The sequence below is a fragment of the Aulostomus chinensis genome, chromosome 6, assembly GCF_037954235.1.
Source record: "Aulostomus chinensis isolate RoL2024-O1b breed Wild chromosome 6, RoL_Achi_v1.0, whole genome shotgun sequence".
In the NCBI taxonomy this organism is placed as follows: Eukaryota; Metazoa; Chordata; class Actinopteri; order Syngnathiformes; family Aulostomidae; genus Aulostomus; species Aulostomus chinensis.
Window position 1 is genome coordinate 16553484 of NC_141325.1, and position 23218 is coordinate 16576701.

At 40.7% G+C, this 23218-nt stretch overlaps 1 protein-coding gene across 3 annotated transcripts in view; it reads right to left on the reverse strand.

The window, feature by feature from the left end:
- Nucleotides 1-22461, reverse strand: part of ksr2 (kinase suppressor of ras 2) — a 132998-nt gene extending 110537 nt beyond the window's left edge. For all 3 annotated transcript variants that reach the window (XM_086206816.1, XM_086206817.1, XM_086206815.1), the window contains exons 1-3: nucleotides 21813-22461; nucleotides 8070-8210; nucleotides 7403-7553 (exon numbers count right to left, since the gene is read on the reverse strand). In XM_086206816.1, the coding sequence (XP_086062942.1) occupies nucleotides 7403-7553; nucleotides 8070-8210; nucleotides 21813-21986 (466 nt within the window). In that variant the 5' untranslated portion in view covers nucleotides 21987-22461. The remainder of the gene's footprint in view (nucleotides 1-7402; nucleotides 7554-8069; nucleotides 8211-21812) is intronic.
- Between the last annotated feature and the right edge of the window lie 757 nt (nucleotides 22462-23218).

Genomic DNA, 23218 nt, shown 5'->3' on the forward strand with positions numbered 1-23218 from the left:
GGGGTGTAATTCAAGAGCTGCGTCATCCGAGCTCCTCTCTCACCTGAATTACCTGCATCCCAGCATCAACTGTCGAGCCAAACAATGCAACAAGAGGGTTTAGGAGCAGCTATTAATGCAAAAGGCACACCCCGACACTATTGATGGGACAATCTTAACATTCGGGTGGAGGCTTTGAGAAAGGAAGATAACAGCCTCATAATGGGAATAATTACCTCTAGAAGTGTTGAGCTAAATGGCACTCAAATGCCACTGGGACAGTAGCTGGTCTATCTTAGCGCCACTGTAAACAGGATTTGGTGAAAGGGCAACGGCTGCCTTGAGTAGATGCACTGTCCCCCTTTTTAAGGGTTGTGGTGTAATCAGTGGGGCTCAAAGTTAAACTCTGCCAATTAGTTAGAAGCTAAAAAAGAAGCACCCAGGGGTGCCCAGGAAAATGCTTGTCGGGGGTTCTGTCAATGCTTCTTCTGGTTGTTTTTCTTTTTCTTCCATCATCTGCTCTTTTCTTCCCGACATGCCTGCGTTTCTTCTTCACCTCCTGTCGTCATCACTCCCTCTTCAGCTCAATTCATCTTATTCCCCCCCAAACCCCCTCCACACGTCCACCTGCCCATGACTTTCCTTTCCACTTATTTGCTTTTTTCAAATATTTTCTGCCTCTTCTCATCTTCTTTTTACCATCTCTTTGTCTTACTAATGGCATTTCAAGCCAATTAAGTGTTTATGTGCATATGAAGCCGTCTCAAGGCAAAGCACGGGGACATTCCTTTAAACTCTCACAAATTACAGGAAAAAAAAAAAAAGAAAGACCTGTCATACTCTGCGAAGACTATTAGCATGATCAACAGAAGGACTCTTATTAAGGAAACTCTCCATGTGATAATGCTTGTCACTTGTGTGTGTGTGTGTGTGTGTGTGTGTGTGTGTGTGTGTGTGTGTGTGTGTGTGTGTGTGTGCGTGTGTGTGTGTGTGTGTGCGCGTGTGTGTGTGTGCGTGTGTGGACTCATCTAAAAGGGGTTGGCTGCATAATGTGTGTATATTGCGGCACAAAGAACAGAGCGGCTGCCTCCCAATTCTATGACTCATCCTCATTGCAACTCGTAGACTGCAGTCCCAAGAGCCTGTAGTGAAAAATTCTATTAACTTGCATTAGTTTCCTTCCTACACCATTACACCACAGAGAGACATACATTCAGTTATTATTATGCCATCTATTTCTCCTGTTATGTGATGTCTAAGCCGCCTAGATTGAGAGTGTATGACTCTCAGTGTCTGCCAATTTTAAAATAATTCCTGATGACTCATAAACTGGAATATATACATATTTCCTTGTGCATGTTCTGTAATCCTTCTCTCTGCTCTCATTCATGGCAGTCGGTACTTTTGCAACCGGCTACAGATCTTTAAGAGAATAATACAACTCATATAGATGTAAGAACATCCTCCGCTTCTTGCCTCTTAAAGTGCTGTATGTTCTCATAGCGCTCAGTAACACTTTAAAACCACATGTGTGTTCTCTACTCTTGGCTAATATACTGTACGGATACAGCACCAATATGTGCTGTTTCTATCTCCACACGCACACAGATGTGCCAACGGCAGCGATTCGAAGCTGTGACACATCCAACTCTCCTGTCTCCATCTGGGGTAAAGAATATGAAGAAAAGTGCTGTGTTTCTCACGACTGAAAAGTGCATCCCACCGCTGCGTGGTGGTGTTGATGTAACGTATTCACACATCTCCAGCCAGCCCCCTGATAGAGAGCCCATTAGTGCTTCTGTGTGGCCAGACCCTGCCTTTAATGAAACAGTGAAAGAGTGAGACGGAGAGAAAGAGAGGGGGTGGTGGTGGTTTTGGGATAAGGTGAAGGAAGAATGTAAAGAGAGAGGCCGTAAAGATAATGTTGAATGATAAGCTGGACGATAGAATGCGGGGGGGGGGGGGGGGGGCTGAGGAAAAGAAACAAACGGGGAAAGAGGAAGACAGCTCGGCCATCATTTCATGGCTAATTCTGAACATTAGTGGGTGTCTGATTGTTCGGGCAGTTTCTATTCTAGTCCAATATGTGACCCGACATATTATACCACTCCACCGTTGTTGTCATACAGCACTTCAGTAATGTGGTAACCGGTCGTCTTACAGAAGGAGAGATCAGCTTTCTTTTAACAGTTAGTTTAACAACATAATCTGATGTTAAGACAGCTGATGGCGTAAGTGCAGGATCCACGCTGTTTCACAGATAGGCATCAGGCTTGTATCTTCAAGAGGTGTTGAAAGGTTTCTGGTATCAAGTGATGACTCCTGGATGTTCCAGCAGTTCAACGGTCCTCTGTTTCTCCTGATTCCGTCTACCAGCGTAACCAGGATTCAAAGGAGACACGAGTTATGACTGAAATATCTGAAATATCTTCATAGCAACTCCGATTTAACTCCATCAACAGGCTCTCAGCGATGATGCAATGCTTACAAATGTAACATAACTAACTGCAAAGCGCTGTGGGAGCGGCTACAACTCACCAAGGAGGTTCTAGATATTAAAATTTTAAAAGTAGGTCTTTGTGTAGGAATCATGAATCGCTAATTGATTTGGTCAAAGTTCATCGTTCAAAAATTCTGTTGAGCAAATAGAGCTCAACAGTTTGGCTTTGGAAGTGAAAATCCCATTCGTATGATCCATAGAAGAGTTCCTGATTAGCCACAGTGTTGCTGTAACCACCTCAGGTCGACTCATGAGCGAGCAGGTTGTGATACGATGGCACTGAGAAGCCGAAAGTCACAGCATAACAAAAGGGTTGTTTTTGTTTTTGTGTGATCTCCTGTAGAATTACAACTACCCACAACACTAAAGTGTATAAGGGAAGTCCCTGATTGGTGGAGTGCACTGTTGCCATGGGAATATTTACTGAATTTGGCCATGAGTTGCCTTTCAGATGAGAAATGCTGACAATTTTGATGTTACAAATTCACTGACATCGGTTCCAAGTTACATAGCAACAATAAAAGTGTTCACTTGGTCACTAAAAGTTGTTGTTTAATTGTATCAAATAAATATTGATCTGAAATATTGTTTGCAGTGGATTACGGGGCACATCGTTCCTTAGGTCCTGAGATAATTAGGAACACTCTTCTCTTGCTGACTTTTTCTGTTTTCCTGTTATCTTTTTGTGTAGAATCCATCTGTTAGTGAACGGCTCAGCTCCAGGTTCTTTATATAAAGATTCACTATAAAAAAATACATATAGGTTAAATTTACTTTTGATAATGACACTGTTTTAAAAGTGGGCAGTCACTGTCGCTCAGTAGCTACATCTTGCCAATGGCCTGGAAAAAGTCTTTAGGATCCAGGATCTACAACTTGATCCAGATCACCTCCTGATCACTTGATCCTTGTGATATCGACTCTTTCCGCCAGAGGTTATCACGACGTGTCTGCTCATTTTTTAGACACCCTGCTAAAAATGAATGGGTGTGAGTTTAAAGAACAAGCCAGCTTGAAATGACCCTTTTATCCCAATCTAGACAGTTCATTATGCCTTGCACGAATAACAAGAGACCTTTTTAATGTGAGGACAGGTCTGGTCCTCTTGGACTGCCACAAAACAGAGGTCAACTATAAACCTTCACACCCGATATTAGAATGAAATTCATGATTTAAGGTGGAAAACTACTTTTGTATCTATGCAAATGAATTTTTTTTTGTCTCACACATTTGCATTTGTTGGCATTGTGTTTGGACTAAAAATGAGTTCTCTTATTTATCCTTCATGTGGCGATGCACCTGAGGGTCCGGACTGAAACCTTTGCCAAGCATTCTGATCAGAACAAATATATACAACAGATACAAGGGACAAAAACCTGATTTTATTCAGATGTAGAGTGAACATAGCCAAACCTCTAGAAAGCGCTGGCAAAAGAAAGCTGATCTCTAGAGATGTCTGAAGCCTGACTGGTCAGAGCCCAGCTGGACCGAGGCACAGGCGGCTGGGACTGGCTGATGGACTCTACCAGGGGACATCTGTCTGCCTGCCTGCCTGCCTGTCTTTCTGTGTGTTCAACAACTGGCTCAAACACACTGATGAGAGAGAAAGATAGGGAGGAAGTTTGAGAAGCCCACAGGAAGGCGAGAAATTGAAAAAGGCAAACAAGCAGAAGCAGAGAGGTGTGAATATTTGGAGAGGACTGCTGAACACCTGCAGCTTCACAAAGAGCCTGTTAAGACTATTGTAATAAAAGACTTGTTTACTTGAATGTCTTCATCTTAATTCATTACATTAACAAATAAAAGAAATGCTTTGAAGCTGTGCCAAGTCTTCTGATACAACACTATTAAAGCACAGTGGGCACCATGAAGAAAAAAATTCAAGTTTATTTGCCTCATTGCTCAGCAGTCCCTTCTGTCTGAAAGAACATGCGCACGCACGCACGCACGCACACACACGCGCACGTGCGCACACACACACACACAGTGTGTATGTTGTTGCATGTGTGATTGTGTGTTTGAGTGGGAGTAGAGGAGAAACAGATATGTCATCAAGCGGGTTTACTAAAGGTTGTTACTGAACCTCACAGTGCAGTTGCAGTGATGCTCTACTGCCCCCTTCTGGTTAGCTTGTATTATTGCAAAAGCTGAAACCTCAGACACCAGGCAGAAAGTTTGGTCTCTGATGCCCCCTAATGTGTAACCATGGAATTAATGGAATACACCCAAAAGCATTACAGCAGTATAAACCTGCTTTAATAAATGGAAAATAAACCACTTTTGACTTGATTTGTCAGAAGCTTTCATGCTTTCAATGCAACCTAGACCAACTGTGTCCCTCTGTTGCTTTCGTTTGTATAGTCAGCATGTGATGGCAAGTTTGTAGTGAACATCTTTTATTCAATATGCATAGATGAGAACTTTGGATATTACCAGACTGACCATGAACCAATGGAATAGCTGATGAGTGCAAGGAAGAAGAAACAACATAATATGCAATATGGATATCATATTGTATGGATTTCTTGAATGTAAGGCCGTTCTTAACTTTATTACTATACATTTTTTGAGTGTTAAAAGTCAAGACATAATTCAAAATTCGAAAGGAAAAGCTATACATATATTAGAATTAAGTTAATTCAAAAAGGGACATCTAGTTTGGTCCAGCTTCTAGAAGAGGTGGCAGGTGACCAGCTTGCAAATGTCATTAATGTGCATTAATGTGCACTGCAATTCTTTGGGGGATTGTAATCCAGTGTGAAAGGAAGTTTTATTTAAAATCTCTATAATACATGGCAAGAAAGGAAATACCAAAGTAAGTGAACGGCAACATACAAAACACTGAAAAATTATTGATAAGTTCAATATTTGATAAAACTGATTCTATATCCCAGGTGCTGGTTCAGTTTGCTGACAAATGAAAATAAATAATATGTCTAATCATGAAAAATGTTACAAATAAGTGATAAAATTATATTGACTCTTGTTATATTTGCACTTTTCTGCCACAATTTGATCAGGGAGAAGAGAAAGAGTAGGTGCAGGATGTCAATCAGTTACAATATAAGTGAGAAAAGACAATTAAGTTCCAAGTTAAATAAATTGCACCACCTAACCCATAAGGCACTATAACATCTAGCAATATTTCCTCATGCAATAAAACAACAAAATACTTAAGAGTGTATTTTACTATAAGTAGGTTATTGAAAGTAGGAAAAAAATGTCTGTCATATTGTAGTTTTTTTTTTATAAGACAATCACTCGTGACCAATTAATAAAAGCAATACAATCTCATTTTAAAAAGGAGGAAATTAAATTAATTACTATGAACAAACTAAAGGACTTAATTTCTCCATAACAGGACAAACTAGCTACTTCGCATCAATATGCCTACATTAAATACACTGTTACTTTAAGGATGAAAATGAGCTTTGTAAGAAGATACGTCAGAGCAAAAGATACTAATCCTATTCATGATTAATTTATGCTAATTATATCTTAAATAAATACGTGAAACTCTTCACAGGATAGATTGTGTAGGTCAACAATAAATAGCAACAAAAAATGATTTTCACAACAAACGCTCTATTTTCAAGAAGCCTCATACTCAGGTGGGATTTGTATTCACTTGATCTCGGATGCCATATAAGTCATAACCCATACACGTCATGTGACGCAAAGCAAAAAAGGTGACTAGCTGCTAATGTTTGGTTGCAATTACCACAATATTGACATCCAAGTGAAATGAACTGAAATTAATTGCAACATGGAAAAGCGCCAACCCAAACGTGTTTGATGCGACATGAAAGTGAATTTAGTGCAGATGATCTAGATTCCCAATCACTGATGCTGGATCACGGTGGTGCAGTGGTTACAGCACTGTGGCTTCACAGCAAGAAGGTTCCAGGTTCAAGTCCTGGCTCCAGCACAGGATCTTTCTGTGTGGAGTCTCCATGTTCTCCCTGTTCCTGTGTGGGTTCTCTCTGGTACTCCAGCTTCCTCCCACAGTCCAAAGACATCAAGAGGGGACGAGGCTGATTGATACTCTAAATTGACCGTAGGTGTGACTGTGAGTGTGAATGGTTGTCTGTCTCTATGTGTTGGCCCTGTGATGGACTGGCTACCTGTCCAGGGTGAACCCTGCCTCTCACCCAAAAGCTGCTGGGATAGGCTCCAGCCCCCCGTGACCCTTAACAGGATAAACGGTAGAAAATGGATGGATGGATTAACAGCATCTAGTGGTCAGGTTTAAGTCATTTGAGCGTAGCCTCAACCAAAACCTCTCTAGACATGACGGCCCCCTTAAAGCAGAATCACTTCACACAAGGGGTCAGCAACAAAGTCATGATGCTCCAAAACATGTAAAACATTGATTAGATTTCATAAGCTGTAGATCAGCATGCAAGTTTTTATATCTCAGAGTGTCCTTGAATGCACCAGAAAATTTCAAAGTGCATCGTACTGTAACCAAACAAAACTTTGTTGAAGAAATGGCAATAACAATTTAAAAAAAGATATTACAAAAATGGTGGCTTGTAGGTGTTCCCTTGATAAACCAAAAAGAAGTAATTAAAAATAATTAAACAACACTCATAGCCCTAAAACAGCCTTAAAATTTCAAGCAAACATCATTTATTTCCCTTTCCTCCAATCGCACATGCTTCCCTTCGGCTTTATTGTACGAAAAACACCGGTCATACACCATGACTTCTTCCTACGGTAAATTCAATTTAACGTTGTGTTTTTTTACATTTACACATTTTATTTTCATATCAACATGCTCGTTTTATTTTTCAGTTTTTAGATTGACCAGCAAAATTCAAAGTGAATTAAAAATAATATTTCGAATTCAGGTGACGGTCTAGATAGTGGTTGTGCAGCTGTTGTGGATAAGCGCTGGTGTGTCACAGGTGAACCTCTTACCGAGCTGGTGGGCCTTTCTGAGGCAGGAAAGGGAGGCGTTGAGCCGGGCACATTCCTCTTCGTTGGCACCAAACTTCTGCAGCAGCTCACACACCTGCTCCTCGTTCATGTCCAGCAGACCCTCCAGAGTCACCTCGCCTGGACTCATCTCCTTCAACACAAACACAATATAGCCATAGCACCAATGAATATGCAACTATGAATAAATGCATTATTAAAAAAATGCATATTACCACATAGAAATGTTGTATAAGGTTGCTATGAATAACTAATTTGAGATGTACATCTATAGTTCAAGAATGACTTTATTCAGTTTTTGGTTTTAACGGCATCTCGTGGTCATTAGGAGAACTGCACTACACTTGTGCACGTAAATTGCAGTGCACTTGAAGGGGAAATTCATACAGAATTTCCTGAAGTTCCAATTATTAGCTGGACAGTTTACATTAAGTTAAAAATGTGATGACCAGAAATTAAATGTTAATCTGAAAGCATAGTGAAGTCAAAATGCCATGTGTAGGCTGTTTGTTTTTAATCTCCTGATGACACTTCCAGGGCATAGATGTAAATACAGCAACCCTATTTTTTTTCTATCAAGCAAATATCTAAACGCTATATTTATAATTAAGTGAGTTAAAAATGTGGCTGAGCAGATTTACAGCCCTACCTGTGTGACCTCTTTCCTCAAGTTGACGATGCGGAACCAGTGGCCGAGGCGAGGGAAGTCCTCCAGCTCAGCGCTTCGCTCCTCTAAGGCCACTTTGCACTTACAGGACAGCTGGCGGCTGAAATACTTCACCAACTTTCCCTGAGGAGGAGAAGGACAACATGGTGAGGAAGTCTGGCTTCTCCAAATCTCTGAAAACACAATTTATGACATGTTGGTGATCTTAAGGTGAAGTGTTTTTTGTTTTTTGCCATGTATTTCTATTTTTCTGTATCAAAAAATCAAGATAACTTTAGCTATTTTTGAGTAGGTTTTGTTCCCCTGTCAGGAGCCTTGGGTGCTCTATTTTTTACTTGGAGCTCATAGCTACATATGTGTTTATTGGCTGCTTTGCTGTTTGACCTATCTGGTTCTTTTTTATCTTGAAAAAGCATTCAAATATATCCCTCCGCAGAGTATTCGGTTCCCTTTAGTCAGCTGTACTGTGTGATATTGTGGAGCTTTTCTTTTCAGTGCATTTTAACATTGCTCAATACAGAAAGCAGCTGATGGGGAGCAGAGTGTTTTTAGCCATCGCTAAGTGTTGATGACTGTTTAGGTTTGACGTAGTTAGTAACTGTTGATTATATCAGGCAGGAAAGCCTAAATGCTAGCTATCAATGATTCAAGATTAAGCCTCTCTCTCTTTTCCTGTTTCACTTTGCTTTATTGGCATGAGTGTCAAATTAACAATATTGCCAAAGCGTCACTCTCAGCATTAATGTGTACTAATGAATATCTCTCTCTCTCTCTCTCTCTCTCTCTCCCCTCCAGGAAACTGAAAGATACAAAGCAGGACAAAGCATCTGCTTTTCATCTGTTTTCTTATTATTCTCATTAATAGGAAAAATTATCCATAAAAGCAAAATCAAGTGCTTTAGAAATGTTTTATGACCGCTGTAAACTGAAAAGAAATAAGTTCCTACAAGAGCCTTTGTACAATTCCCTTAGTCTTTCTTAACATTTTTGATTTTCACAGTTTATTACCATATATCTTTGGCAACATTTGAAAGAAAAAAATCCCTATAATCCCTATTAGCTTGTCAAACGTGCAACTTCCTTACAAAGCGATAAAACTGCCAGTGTTTATGCACCTAACACTCAAAGAACTCCAGGAAAGAAATATGCTATCCTAATATATAATATTGCCTTCAATAGCATATCTGCACATTCTAAACAAATTCTTTCACCTTTCATAAAATACATAAACATATTTCAACTCAGGTGGTGCAGTGGTTAGCACTGTCGCCTCACAGCAAGAAGGTTCCAGGCTCGGGCACGGGTACTCCTCCCACAGTCCAAAGACATCAAGAGGGACGAGGCTGATTGATACTCTAAATTGACCGTAGGTGTGACTGTGAGTGTGAATGGTTGTCTGTCTCTATGTGTTGGCCCTGTGATGGACTGGTGACCTGTCCAGGGTGAACCCTGCCTCTCGCCCGCCTCTAGGCTCCAGCCCCCCCCCCCCCCCCCCCCCTGCTGCGACCCTTAAGAGGATAAGCGGTAGAGAATGGATGGATATTTCTGCTTTATTTCATGTGTTCATGTTGAACACGTTCACTCTAATTAGAAAACCTCCTTTTTTGTCTGAACCTGACCTAAAAAACACAGTTAGAGTTTACAGTGCTATTTATTAACATTTTCTCTAATTTACAATTTGACTATCCAAACTTGCCTTAATTGATTGACTTTTCATTTCAGTATCAACATGCAAGTTTTAGTCTTCTATAAATACAAACCTGGCTTAGCATAAAGTTGTGATATTATAGTGACAAAAAAAAAGTGTTGTTGGCAAACCAGCAGACATATAACACCTTCCATATCACTCAGAGCTGCCCCTGTGGTCTTCCCCTGCAACATTATCACACACTCACTCTCGCTTTCTCTCTGTCTCTATTTTCACTCTCTCTCTTTCTCTCCGCGTAACTCTAACATAATAATTAACACACCACTGTTTAGGCTGAAAAGACAGTTTAGAATTGAGGAGAAATCCATCCTCTCTATAAAGAAGCCAGCCTGACAGATACAGATACATATTCACAGAAAGACAAAAATGTAAAATATCAACAATGTTTTTTTTTGTTTTTTTTTAAATGAACACCACCCACATTTGAAGCACACTTCACTGACATAGAGCTCTCATAAACTGCTTTGCAACATGGTATCAGGGGAATTAATGACTTTAGATTCGACATTTCATATCTGGTAACATGTACACAGGAAACCGGTGAAAGTCTTCTCTTTTCATTCACACTCGGATGAAATTCTAGAAGCACTCGAACTAACGCAGAAAATATCTTGGAGTAAAATCATTCTGAGTTAAGAGACAACAGCTCTGACTGAAAGCGATGGTTAAAGGAGGTACAGGCTCCACTGTGAGACACACAATGGTTGAAAACCAAAAGCATGATTCATTTGGATGGCCCCATTTCAAACATTCACCTACAAAGTGACTGCAAGAAATTAGACAGCGCTGGCCTACATCAGTGCTTACTAAAGTAGAAACCAGTGGAGGAGGGACCAGCAAACCCTACAGCAGCTGCCCACGGCTGCTAGAATTCTACTGGAGAAGGTGACTGTTCAATATACACCTACAGAAAAACACACATTTACCCAGGCGAAAAGCGTTGTCTCGAGCTGTACAGCTAATTTAAGTATATCTTCCTTGTTTTAGATCTACAGAACATTTCTGTGGCTCTACATCAGGAGAAACAAACTCAATAAATCCCTCACGTCTTATCCAAAAGCTTATACACATATTATTTGAACTCCCTAGAAAAAAAGTACCAAATTTGTATTTTTCCCCCAGTCTTTAATTGTAATTTTTATAACAATGTGGGTAAAAAAAAAAAAAATATATATATATATATATATATATATATATATATATATATATATATATGCAAATGAATAATGTTTACTGCCCTCCTTTCACTCCAAAAGGCGAGATGGCCTCGCACACTGGTGCAGCAGCTCTTAGCTCTCTTCTGTGGTCACATCACCTGTTCAGCCTGTTGCCCTCTGGCAGGCCACCAGATTCACATACAGCTTCTTTCCTTGGGCAACAGGAACTCAAAATGCTAACAGTAACAGCACAAACACTCACGACACCTGAGCAATAACCTATTTATTAGAGCTATAAAGCTCGAGTTTGCACTGCTACATCGGGATTTACACTTCTGTATCCAACACAGTAAATGTGTGTACTATGTCAGGAATGTGCGATGTATGAGCAATATGTGTGCACAGCAGATGTCTTGCTTATTCATTGTAGCTGCACCGATCTGGAATAGTACTCCAAATTCCATTGTACTTGCACAATTCCAACAAAGCTTGCAGCTTTGTCCAACATGATGCCGACCAAACAATACGATCTGGAAATAAGTGGAACTATCAAAATATTGAAATGAAAATTACCATTTTGACTTCTTGAGGTTGGGGAGGTAAAGCTGTGAAAACAGTGCTGTGAATAGGACTTGGACATTTGTCTCATGTTATAAAGTTAGGAATAGGAACATAAAAACACTTGGGTCGGGAGAAAAATGTCATCTTACTTGGTTCACGTTGTGAAGCCCAAGAATACAAAATATACCTTCTATCCATCCATTTTCGATGCTCTATATATACTCCACTTATCCGTTAAGGGTTGCAGGGGGCTGGAGTCTATCCCAGCTGACAACGGGCGAGAGGCTGGGCTCACCCTGGACGGGTCGCCAGTCCGTCACAGGGCCATCAGGAGCAATTAGGGGCTCAGTATCTTGCGCGAGGATACTTCAACACTGTCACCGGGGGAAGTGAGGATCGAACCAGCGTCCCTTTGGTTGCTAGACCGCCACTCTACCTCTGAGCCATGCTGGCCCCTCAAAAAATACCCTGTCTCCCAATTATTTTGCGAAGCAGCTGGATTCACGAGATCACACAAGAATCATTCTAGTGTTTGTGTCTGCATAAAAAAATGGTTCAGGCCAGAGTTTAGGTATTATAATAGTGTCCCTTCAAAGCAATAATGGTGGCTTTCTGGTGTTTTAACATCAGTTAACCACCATTTGCCAGTTGTTGACATTATTGAGCCAGGGAATTATTCTGTCCAACACAAAAAAAAAAGATTAAAATCAACTTACGCTGGCTGTGATGCCATTATGCGTTTTTTTTTTTTTTTCATTTTCACACGTATTTCATCTGCACATACATATAGCAGCTGCAATTGTGATATGTTTTTCCACTAATACGACGATGTTCAACTGGCCTCAGAGAAACCTGGCGGGACGCTTTTGAACAGAAAGCAAACATCATAGGTTTTTTTCACTTTCTTCTGGTCATGTTGCATCAATTATTTCCACCTTGCTTCTGCACATACAAAAAAAATTCAGAGCTAAGTAGCTTTTTTACATTTTGCTGGTTTCTTTATTCATGTGCAAGATCAAATTTGTATCAGTATCTGATCTCATTCACTCAACACGTTTCAGTATTTATACACCAGCTCATCACTCCACTCTTCACTACATCCTCCATTCACCTTCCTGCGACAAGCTTCCGCAAGTTCCTGTCACTACTGAGGGAATCTTGTGTTTGTTTCCTGAAATTGAAATTAATTCTCCTTAGTTTGTGTCTCAGCCCCCCCCCCCCCCCCACACACACACACACACACACACACAAAAACACACACCCTACATCTGACAGGTACAGTACAGCAGGAGAAATGTGACTTGCCAAACTTTTATTTAGTAGAAATGTGTTGCAAAAAAAATAACATGACAATAATATGGCCCCCAGGGTTATTGTAGCTTGACGTTCCTGACCTTAATTTAAGTGTAAAACCACCCACCAAGTGAAATCTCCCTCCTAAAGCTGCACTCAGAGCGGATTTGGCAAGGAAGACTTTACTCGCATGCTGTGGCAAAAAGCAGAAGGGACTGAACAGACTGTACCGTGGGCAGGTGTACAAGCATAAGCTGCTGGAGCTAACGGGCTAACAATAGCATTCCATGAGCGTTAAATTATCCTTGATTGTAACACTTAAGTATCCTGTGCTTGCACAAAGTCCCGACCACCAATCCACGCAGAATCTCTAAAATGCTGCAGCTTGTATGTGTTTCTCTTATACACCAAAATATACAGTATATATTTGTAGGACCAAAAAAAAAAAAAAATACTCCCAGACAGTTTATCAAACTGGGCTGGACATTGGCGAGTCTTAGAGTTCAGTCAGAGCACATAAACATGAGTAATGGAGTGACTGTCGAAAGGTAGCTCTTTACAGTGCAGTTACAGAGCTGCAAATGGGAAACAACGTTATTATGTTGATGTGGTTCAAATTAAAGCTGCAGTTGCTACTGTTTTTTTGTTGTGACATCGATTATAATCATAAAGTATTAAACTGATCGAGTCCCGTTTCAAGTTTGGCAAAAAAAAGACAAATGCACTACGTACATGTACTGTAAAAACAAGAAAATTCTGCTGTACATTGCAGCGATAAAGGAGCCTAAATGGTGTACAAAAAGGATCAGAAGATTTGTAACTGATCTAATACTTCCGTCTAGTTATTGCCTTGCTGAATGTCATTAAAAAGTGATTCTATTCATCATACATTACATATGCGGCTATACTAAGTGAGCTTCTTGCAGGATTTGTACTACAACTTGTGAATGGACCTCTAGGAAAACTGGCCTATTGTGGCGACCTTCTTCATCATCTCCGAATGTGGACATTAAAAATCAATGAGATGAAAAAAAACACACTATTTTATAAAAAATTTCTACCTGCAAACATAATCATGCAATTTTGAAATAGTCACATAAACATGTAAATATAAATCCTGGGCTTTTCCTAAATAAGCAGACTGTATATCATATTTTTCCCTTTGGAGACATCGTCCAGACATAGACAGATTACACACGCGCGCGCACACACAACTTTTCAGGTGTCGCCTTGTAAATGTCCAACATTATGATGAGCACAATAAAGACTTTCAACAAAGGGTGGTTCATTTTGTTATTTTAACTGAAATTCACTTCTAGGGGTCATGTGAGCTAAAGTATTCCTAAGTGTGATTTGGAGGATCCAGCAGGGGTGGTGCCAAAAATTGGATACAGGAGTCAGCACTACTTTCTTTCATACAAATACTTATTTAATTATTTCTATTTGTGATAAAACACTAAATATATGTAAAGTGTGACCATGGTTAAGCATTTGCATATCAAAAAGACCTTGTTCAGTATACCAGCACTGATAAACATAAAAGCAAAACAGCTCCTGTCTCATCGTTGATGCTTAACAGATCGATACAGAATCAGCAGTTACATGTAACTGAACCTTCAGTATTATTTTCACTCAGTCCTCAGTTATTTTGGCCATGTTTTGGGCTTGTTTAGCTTTTAAAAGACCTGGTTTCTTTGCCTCGGTGTTGTAAACAGAGCAGTCAGAGCCTCACCTCATACCACCATTCTTAAATTATCCCAAGCATCTCTATCTGTATCATGGTTTGATGAAAAAAAATCTACACAAAGCGGAACACATGTACTGTACAATCTGCTTCCCAAACCGGGGTACGTGAAAAAAATTTAAAACTGGATGACCAAACAGCCTGATTACATGTTAAATATATATAGACATATCGTCTTAATAAACTGGTGAGCAATGAACTGCAGAGACTTTACTTGATGTATGTGTGTGTGTGTGTGTGCGTGTGTGTGTGTGTGTGTGTGTGTGTGTGTGTGTGTGTGCGTGTGTGTGTGTGTGTGTGTGTGTGTTGGAATTGAATTACTTTTTTTTTTTTAAGTGTACAGGACTAGGGGGCACATGGCTGGGATAAAGGAGCACGGGAGTTTGAAAGTTTGGGAACCACTGCTGTACACCATTGACTGTGATAGGCTGGTAGGATCAGATAACCAATATTTCCATTGTAGTTTCATAGCACACAGCAGTTTTAAAACATAGAATAAAACACAACTTGGAGATTTACTAACTAGATATTTAAATGTTGAATGACAGAAACTTTTCAATCTTCAGTACTATTGTAGCGATTCAGTCAGCGCCATGAAGGATTCAATATCCAGCTCTATGTTAAGTGTCCATAAACCGAACAGATTACCCCCAATTTTAACTGCTCATTTAAATGGCCAAAGTCTCATAAACCCACATGTAAACAACAGGTGAAGAGAACAAGATGCATGTGCACAAAAGAGCTCTTCTAAATTCTAAACTGCACCAAGGGATGTTGGTGCATTCCCAAACAGGCATGTCCATATTGACAGGCAAACCATTAGCAACACATTAGGGATTTTAACTCACTAATGTTATCAGTTAAATGGTTCAAAGTTTCTGTTCTGGTGAAGCTGCATCACGAGTCCTACATCTGATGGCGACACCCCCACGAGGCTGAGAAGCTTTGTAACTTCATGGCAACTTTCTGATATTTTTTTTTTTTTTTTTTTTTAACAAAAGGTCACCAAAAAAATAATTGAAAAGTGGCCAAATAGCCAAGTGGTCAGGGTATATAACATGTGAGCACAACCTATTTCCTGCTTTGAATCCCAGCTGGCCAGACCCCCACCTTTGTAAAAACAAAGGTCTATATTTATTTGTACATGTTAATTTCACATTATTTTGTCACGAATTGTAGATTATTAGTATTTGCTGAGATTTTCCCAGAGATTCAAAGAGTGTGAATCTTTTGTTTTGATACATTCTCAACTATTCCTGTGTTTTTAAAGCCTTTTCCTTCCTCGTGAGGTTGAATATGCACCAGTTATGATGCTTGTTTTGACCTGTAAACAACATCTGTAATAAAATACACAACAGGACCACAGGTCATGCTTTAGTCACACTTCTTCGACTGCCTTTTAAAAAAAGATCAGTCATGAGCAATCCCAGTGTATCCAGGGATACAAAAGACAACAATTAATTATATTAATGGAAACCAGCGTAAACGTTTCATCTGCATAGGATGCTATTCTTGTCAGTCAGTGTTCAGCGCCTCTAACAAATTGCGTCTGACGCACGTGCCTCGGTCCTTTGGGTTAATAATAGAGATGGAAGCCACTGGGGAATCTCCAATACACACCTCATTCAATAATGATCAGAACGGTTAACAAGAGAGCCTTTTGCATATGGCTGACGTCATTGTGGTCCTGATCAAAACCCCTGGTGGAAAAATTGATTTGTTGTTGAGGCAGAAAGAGGACCATCATCCTAAAATGCTCACAGAAAGATTAGACAGATCTCAGGATTATCTCCTCTCCGCTGTACGTGAGAGTTAATTATCATGAGTGTTTCCTTTGCTCTGATTCATTTCAGAAAACAATGATTCTGTTAAAAATGTGTTTTAATGTTTGGTTTGTGCATGAACTACAAAATAATAACCTGCATATTTTGATATCTAATTATTTTTGGTGGCGGCATGGTGGTGCAGTGGTGAGCGCTGTTGCCTCACAGCAAGAAGCCTCATACTCAGGTGGGATTTGTATTCACTTGATCTCGGATGCCATATAAGTCATAACCCATACACGTCATGTGACGCAAAGCAAAAAAGGTGACTAGCTGCTAATGTTTGTTTGCAATTACCACAATATTGACATCCAAGTGAAATGAACTGAAATTAATTGCAACATGGAAAAGCGCCAACCCAAACGTGTTTGATGCGACATGAAAGTGAATTTAGTGCAGATGATCTAGATTCCCAATCACTGATGCTGGATCACGGTGGTGCAGTGGTTACAGCACTGTGGCTTCACAGCAAGAAGGTTCAGGGTTCGAGCCCCAGCTCCAGCACAGCATCTTTCTGTGTGGAGTCTCCATGTTCTCCCTGTTCCTGTGTGGGTTCTCTCTGGTACTCCAGCTTCCTCCCACAGTCCAAAGACATCAAGAGAGGACGAGGCTGATTGATACTCTAAATTGACTGTAGGTGTGACTGTGAGAGTGAATGGTTGTCTGTCTCTATGTGTTGGTCCTGAGATGGACTGGTGACCCGTCCAGGGTGAACCCTGCCTCTCGCCTGAAGGGATAGGCTCCACAGCCCTTAACAGGATAAGCGGTAGAAAATGGATGGATGGATGGATTATTTTTAGACAAGTTTTCAGCAGTAGGACAGGCTGTTTATCAGAGGGGTCCAGCTATTGATCAGAGGTGTTTAGAGGGGGAGTGGAGCCTAAATTTAACAACATAAGACCTGCAGCCCACTGTTTTATATTTACTCACACCTAAACTGATGTTTGTCTGTTTTGTCTTTGGATCGCATGCCTAATAGAATAAAACAGAAATGTGTCATAAAAACTACAACATAACAACTTCAAAACAACTTAAGGCTGTCTTATTTAAAGATGTCTGACCTCTCTATTTTTCTGTGAGCCATAAATGGAGTAGTTAGCAACACCATGGGTTTCCTCAGCCAAAAGTCAAAGGGAGTCTGGTTATTGCTGAAAATAAGATAAATAATCAATAAGATGAACACAATAATCAAAAAGCAGAAAATATGTTTTTCAGAAATTAATGCAACTTGTAAGATTTTTCACAAGTGCTAAAAGTAAAGTGCTAACATTAAGCTGTGAACGAACTACACAGCAGACGCATGACTTCAATGTCACCACTCCTCCCTTCGCACTTCCTTTTCTTTGGCGTGGTGATGTTTAATATCGGTGACAGTCTCAGTTCTGCTGTGTCATCGTATAAATCGCAGCTGCATAAAAGTCTCATAAATTCTTATTTTATTCCGTAGAACAGGGATGCCCAATGTATGGGGGGGGGCTGCGTGCTGCCACTAGGGGGTGCACAAGATAAAAAAAAATTAGATAGTGGTATGGAATGCGGGCAGCACAGTGGTGCAGTTGATAGCACTGTCACCTCACAGCAAGAAGGTTCCGGGTTCAAGCCCCGGCTGATTGATACTCTAAATTGACCGTAGGATAAGCGGAAGAAGATGGATGGTATGGAATGTTTTTTAAGTGGGATTTTCCCACACAAAAGATGTGTAAATAAATATTTCCTTTGTAAAATTTAGAATTAAAAGCTGACATATTAATGAATAATTAAATGCAGGCTGGTCAAAATGCACCTCATCTTAAGGTGAAGTGTTGAAGAAGTTCACTTCTATGCACTGCATGCGGCATTGTTGTGTTGTTGTTTTTTTCCAGAAGGTGTGGGGAAATGGGGGTGTGTTAAATCAGCTGGGATATAGAAGGGGGTGCGCGGCCAAAAAAGTTTGGGAACCGCTGCCGTAGAATAAAAAATCTAAACGTCTACGTTCATCTACAGACTTTATTTCAGGCATTTACATAGACACTCATTAAAAAAAAATCTTTTACTTATGCGACAAGTAATATGGATATTTAACAGTGCTATTTTTTTGGTGTTTTAGGACTTAATCCTGCACCATTTTATATACAGTACACGGTATGGATCTATCTGTTTCATTGGCATACATGTGAGCAGCTTGATACTGTTGACACTCTTGTGCAATCTTATATTTTACTGATAAAATATTGATCTGAAACATTTTTATATCAGCAGAAATTGGTAAACACATGCTGATATACATGAAAGCACAATATCCGATTTATAAACAGGTCCGGCTAATACTAATATCCCCAAAACAACTGATGGAACTGATGAAGGCCTGCTGAATCACATGGATGCAGAGAGAGTAATACTGGCCCACAGAGGCCGCTTGTCAAATATGTGTGTTGAAAGATGTATTGATCAATATTTTGATATGAATGGATGGCATGACGAAACCTAACTGATAGGAATCATCTCTTATAAATCCACAGAGATCTAGAAAGTACTCAGCGTAACGTGCCTCCCTCAGCCAAGGACAAACATACCACTAATAACTCTGTCCTGCCAATAGCCTGGAACAGTGTTCAGGATCCAGGATCTACAATTTGATCCTGATCGTTTCCAAATGTTATTCATTTGTTCATTGTAATATTACCCAACCTTCCTTAAAATTCCATCAAAATCTGTCCAGTTTGGGTATTTTTTTTTTAGATATCAGGCTACAGAACAGACACACAACAATAATTAAAACCCAACTACGTTCCCCTTTTGGTTTTTACGGCCTCATCACTCTGCAGGTCCAGCTGCAGTTTCAACAAAATACTTAAAACTCTATTTCCTGTATTGAACCAAGCAAAGTTGGTATTGGTTAGTATTTGGAACATAGCAACGTATCTGGCAGTTTTAACGTTCTCAGGAGTTGACAAAGACTAAAACAGTGCTTAACCAAAAAGTGACTGCTGTACTTGCATCTCAGGTGTCACTCACCGTGTCACCTCAAACGCTGCTGTGTCTTGGGTGTATATTGCAAAAACTTTGAGCCCTGATATCAAGTGTGGTGGTTTGAATTGTTCAGCTTTTTTGTAAAGAACTTGTGTAGCTTCTAGTAACACACTTGGATTTAAGTTCATGTATCAATTCAACAGATGCTCGATTAGGACACTGCACCCACAATTGAATATTAAATGATGAAAAGTATAAATAGTATCCATCCATGTTCTTCCACTTATCCTGTTCAGGGTTGCGGGGGGGGGGGGGGGGGGGTCCTATCCCAGCAGCCTTCAGGTGAGAGGCAGGGTTCACCCTGGACAGGTCACCAGTCCATCACAGGGCCAACACAAAGAGACAGACAACCATTCACACTCACAGTCACACCTACAGTCAATTTAGAGTAGCAATCAGCCTCGTCCCCTCTTGATGTCTTTGGACTGTGGGAGGAAGCTGGAGTACCAGAGAGAACCCACACAGGAACAGGGAGAACATGCAGACTCCACACAGAAAGATCGACTCGAACCTGGAACCTTCTTGCTGTGAGGCAACACTGCTAACCACTGCGCCACCGTGCTGCATAAATAGTATAGGTATACATTTTACTTTTGTGTAGAGTTACAACATTGTAACTCTAAAAATGTGCTTTGTGCTGGTTTCACAGGGGAGCGTCTTTCTGTGAGCAGACAGGTGATAGTCAACCATGTGGGGCCCGTATGGGATACGCTAGGAGCCCAGCCAAGTTTGTCCTCAAGTTCCATGGAGGTCCAATATTGATAAACCCAGATTGATTGGTTGACGATGGGCCTTAGATGGACTCGCATAAGAGAAGGTAGCTCATTTGGGACCCAAGCACTATCACTGTGCCCATGCCTGAAGCCAATGTGGGTTATTCTGGGCTCAGCTGAAGCCCACCTACCCCAGAGCGAGTTGGCTGCCTCATGTAAGATATAAAGTTAATTTTTTCCTTTGTTTACTTTGCTGAAACCACAAAAACGTATTTGATCAAGAAATAATATTGCTGTTAAAGAAATATTACAGTTTCACTTTGAAGAACTATAATCATATGTTTGGCGACTGTAATCTAACAACACAGGCCAGGCGAGCGTGACGTCTGGCCCTGGGAAGCATTTATGTGTCTTGCTAACGATGGGCTGAACAACAGACAGCCATTAAACATCATAAGGCAGAGTTAGTTGTGACATTCACGTCATGCATCCACAGCATAGCTGGTTCACAGCCTGTCGTCACCTTTGAACCTCTAATAATTGTAATTACGCTTCAGAAATCAAAAGGCCTTCGAGTGTAAAGCAAATTCTGTAGGTCTCATAAACTTTGGTTGTCAAAGAGATTGCTTTCAGTGGTCATCCAAAATCATGTCGAAAAATCACACTGGACTTTGGTCGAAGGAAACCACGGAGACGCCGAATTCCAGGTGACCCAACAAAACGTATGTCCGCCCTGAACACTCAATCGCAACAAAATGAACCCCAAATATATCCAACAATGTAGGGGTTTTTTCTGTTATTTTTAGCAAAAAGGTTTCACTTTTACGACACCCCTTTTCACTTTTTACCTACTGGTTTGATGGGGTATCATGAATCCCATGGTACCGACCCTGACTTCCATGGGATGCTTTGTGTCAGCATTCTGAGAAATGTTGGAATCAGCCTGTTACACCTATGTCCAATTTTATGGTATTTTTATGTCACAATTTCCCCTTGGAACTTAATGAGGTGATTTTACTGCACTTGTGAGTTTATGGCGACCTTATCTCACTTCATGCTGTTTGTTTAAAATCTCCCCCTGCATCTCAACATTCTTCCACGTCCCTGATATTTTATGTCTCAATAGTGAGTTTCCAGCGACCTTATCGCACTTTATGATATATTTTTTATGTCCTGAGAGGCTGATGGATGAGAGGTCTCAAAACCGGCCGTCAGATACAACTCAAAAACACAACACAAGAGATAATACGTAATATATTTGCGTGAATAGTCAACCCCACGGGCCAATCAAGACGATATTTTAAAAAGATTTCAGTAGTCTGCTCGCCTTGCGTAACGGCAGGGCCTGGATGCGCTGCGAGGACAGATGCGCAGGCTGGTATAATGGACTGTAAACACGGGCAGCCTACAGGCCTCGGCTGCCTCAGATATTACTCTGATGGAGAAGAACCTCCTTCTCCCCGCCACCTGCAGAATGCGCAAGTCTACAACAGCCCACTGCAGCCTCTTGATTTATTGCACTGCACAAAAACATATAGCACCGGCTTTAGCAGCGATCTTTGCATATATATGCAAACCATCAGCAGTGAGGCAGTTTTATCGTTCAAAAAACATGCAAAGGCCTGTATGAATATAGAGGAATAACAGACGGTGACAGCCTTCCGTATTGATCTGGATGGAGATGCACAGCAGAAATGCCACTCAAAAGGGTGCTTACCTCGAGCGTCCGTATCTCTTTTTGTGTCAAGTCGTTGGATGTGGCACATTTGGTCCGTAACCCCTCCAAACTAGAAATGCTTATGTCTATCATATTTTGCACCAACTCGCACTGCTGCAAGGCTTTCTGCAAACTAAGATGCTGCTCCTCGCTTTTTGTCATCTCCTCGTTCATAGTTTGGCGAGCGGTGGTAGCTTCTTCTCCTCCGTTGCACTTAAAAGAAAAAAAATCAAAGAAAAAAAAAACAAAATAAAAACGAAATTAAAAAAAGAGTGAGAATTCAAAAAAGAAGGGAGCACGCGAGCAACCTGCAAAACGCCATGAAACGACGAGATGTTGGAGGTTTAGGGTTTGAACCGTGAGAGTGTCGACTCCATTGCAACAACAGTCCTCGTAGTTCCTGCTGTTTCATCAAGGTGTCTCCGGTTGTAGGCAAACACAGGAGAACGAGCAGGACGAGACGCGGTTCGCCTAAGCATCCATCGGTGCCCCTTCGTTTCTAATTAAAAAAGCGAGGCTGCCGGGCGCATCACAGATCTGCGGGGAAGCCTGGTGGTTTTAAAGGTGCTGGTGTGTGGATCGGATGCAGGTACTCCCTGTTTCCCTTGGCAGCAGCTGCATCCCGGTTCGCTCCCACCACACCGACATGTTTCCTGTCAATCAAACCCACAGCAACGGCTAAAGCATCGCATCACCGAGGCGCCGCCGTGAGGGGCCGCTCTCGCGAGATCACGACAGAGAACGGTGCAGTTCAACCTACAGGCCCGAAAAGAACCTTCCTTTAGAATGTTTAGGGGAAAGTTTAGGGATGCACATCACGTACACTATTTTTTACACGCACGCCCGTACTTCTGTTTTGATATAAACCTTTCCATTTTATTACTTAGTATCCACCTTGATTTTTACTGACAAATCCAGGAACTACAGGAAACTTTTGCACAACCAAATGAAAGTTCAAACTTTAAAAATTATGAAGCCAGTCATATGTTATGTAACTATTGATTTAGTGTTCTTACTCTATGAGGTTCTTCGGAGTAAGCGCCCTCCAAGGGGTCCCAAGATAAATCTGAGAGGTCAAAACGAGGAAACATTCTTCTGTAAGATACAGTGACTGCGTTTTACATTGTCACACATATTTTTGCCCTTTTAAAAGACTATGAAATTAAAAGTCAGTCTTGAACTGCATACAGTTATGACCTTGAGTGGCATTTGTAAATGTCCAAATGGAATCTTTCATTGAATTATTTGGTCTTTATATAATCACTTTGAAAGGATGATAAATAGTTGAAAAAAAAAGATGCAGCACAACAAGCTAAATCTGGGTCAACTAGCTGGATTGTTTAGAGAATTCCACATGTCCTCTTGTGCTAAAATTATATAACGAAAGTGTGCGTGTAGAATTTAAC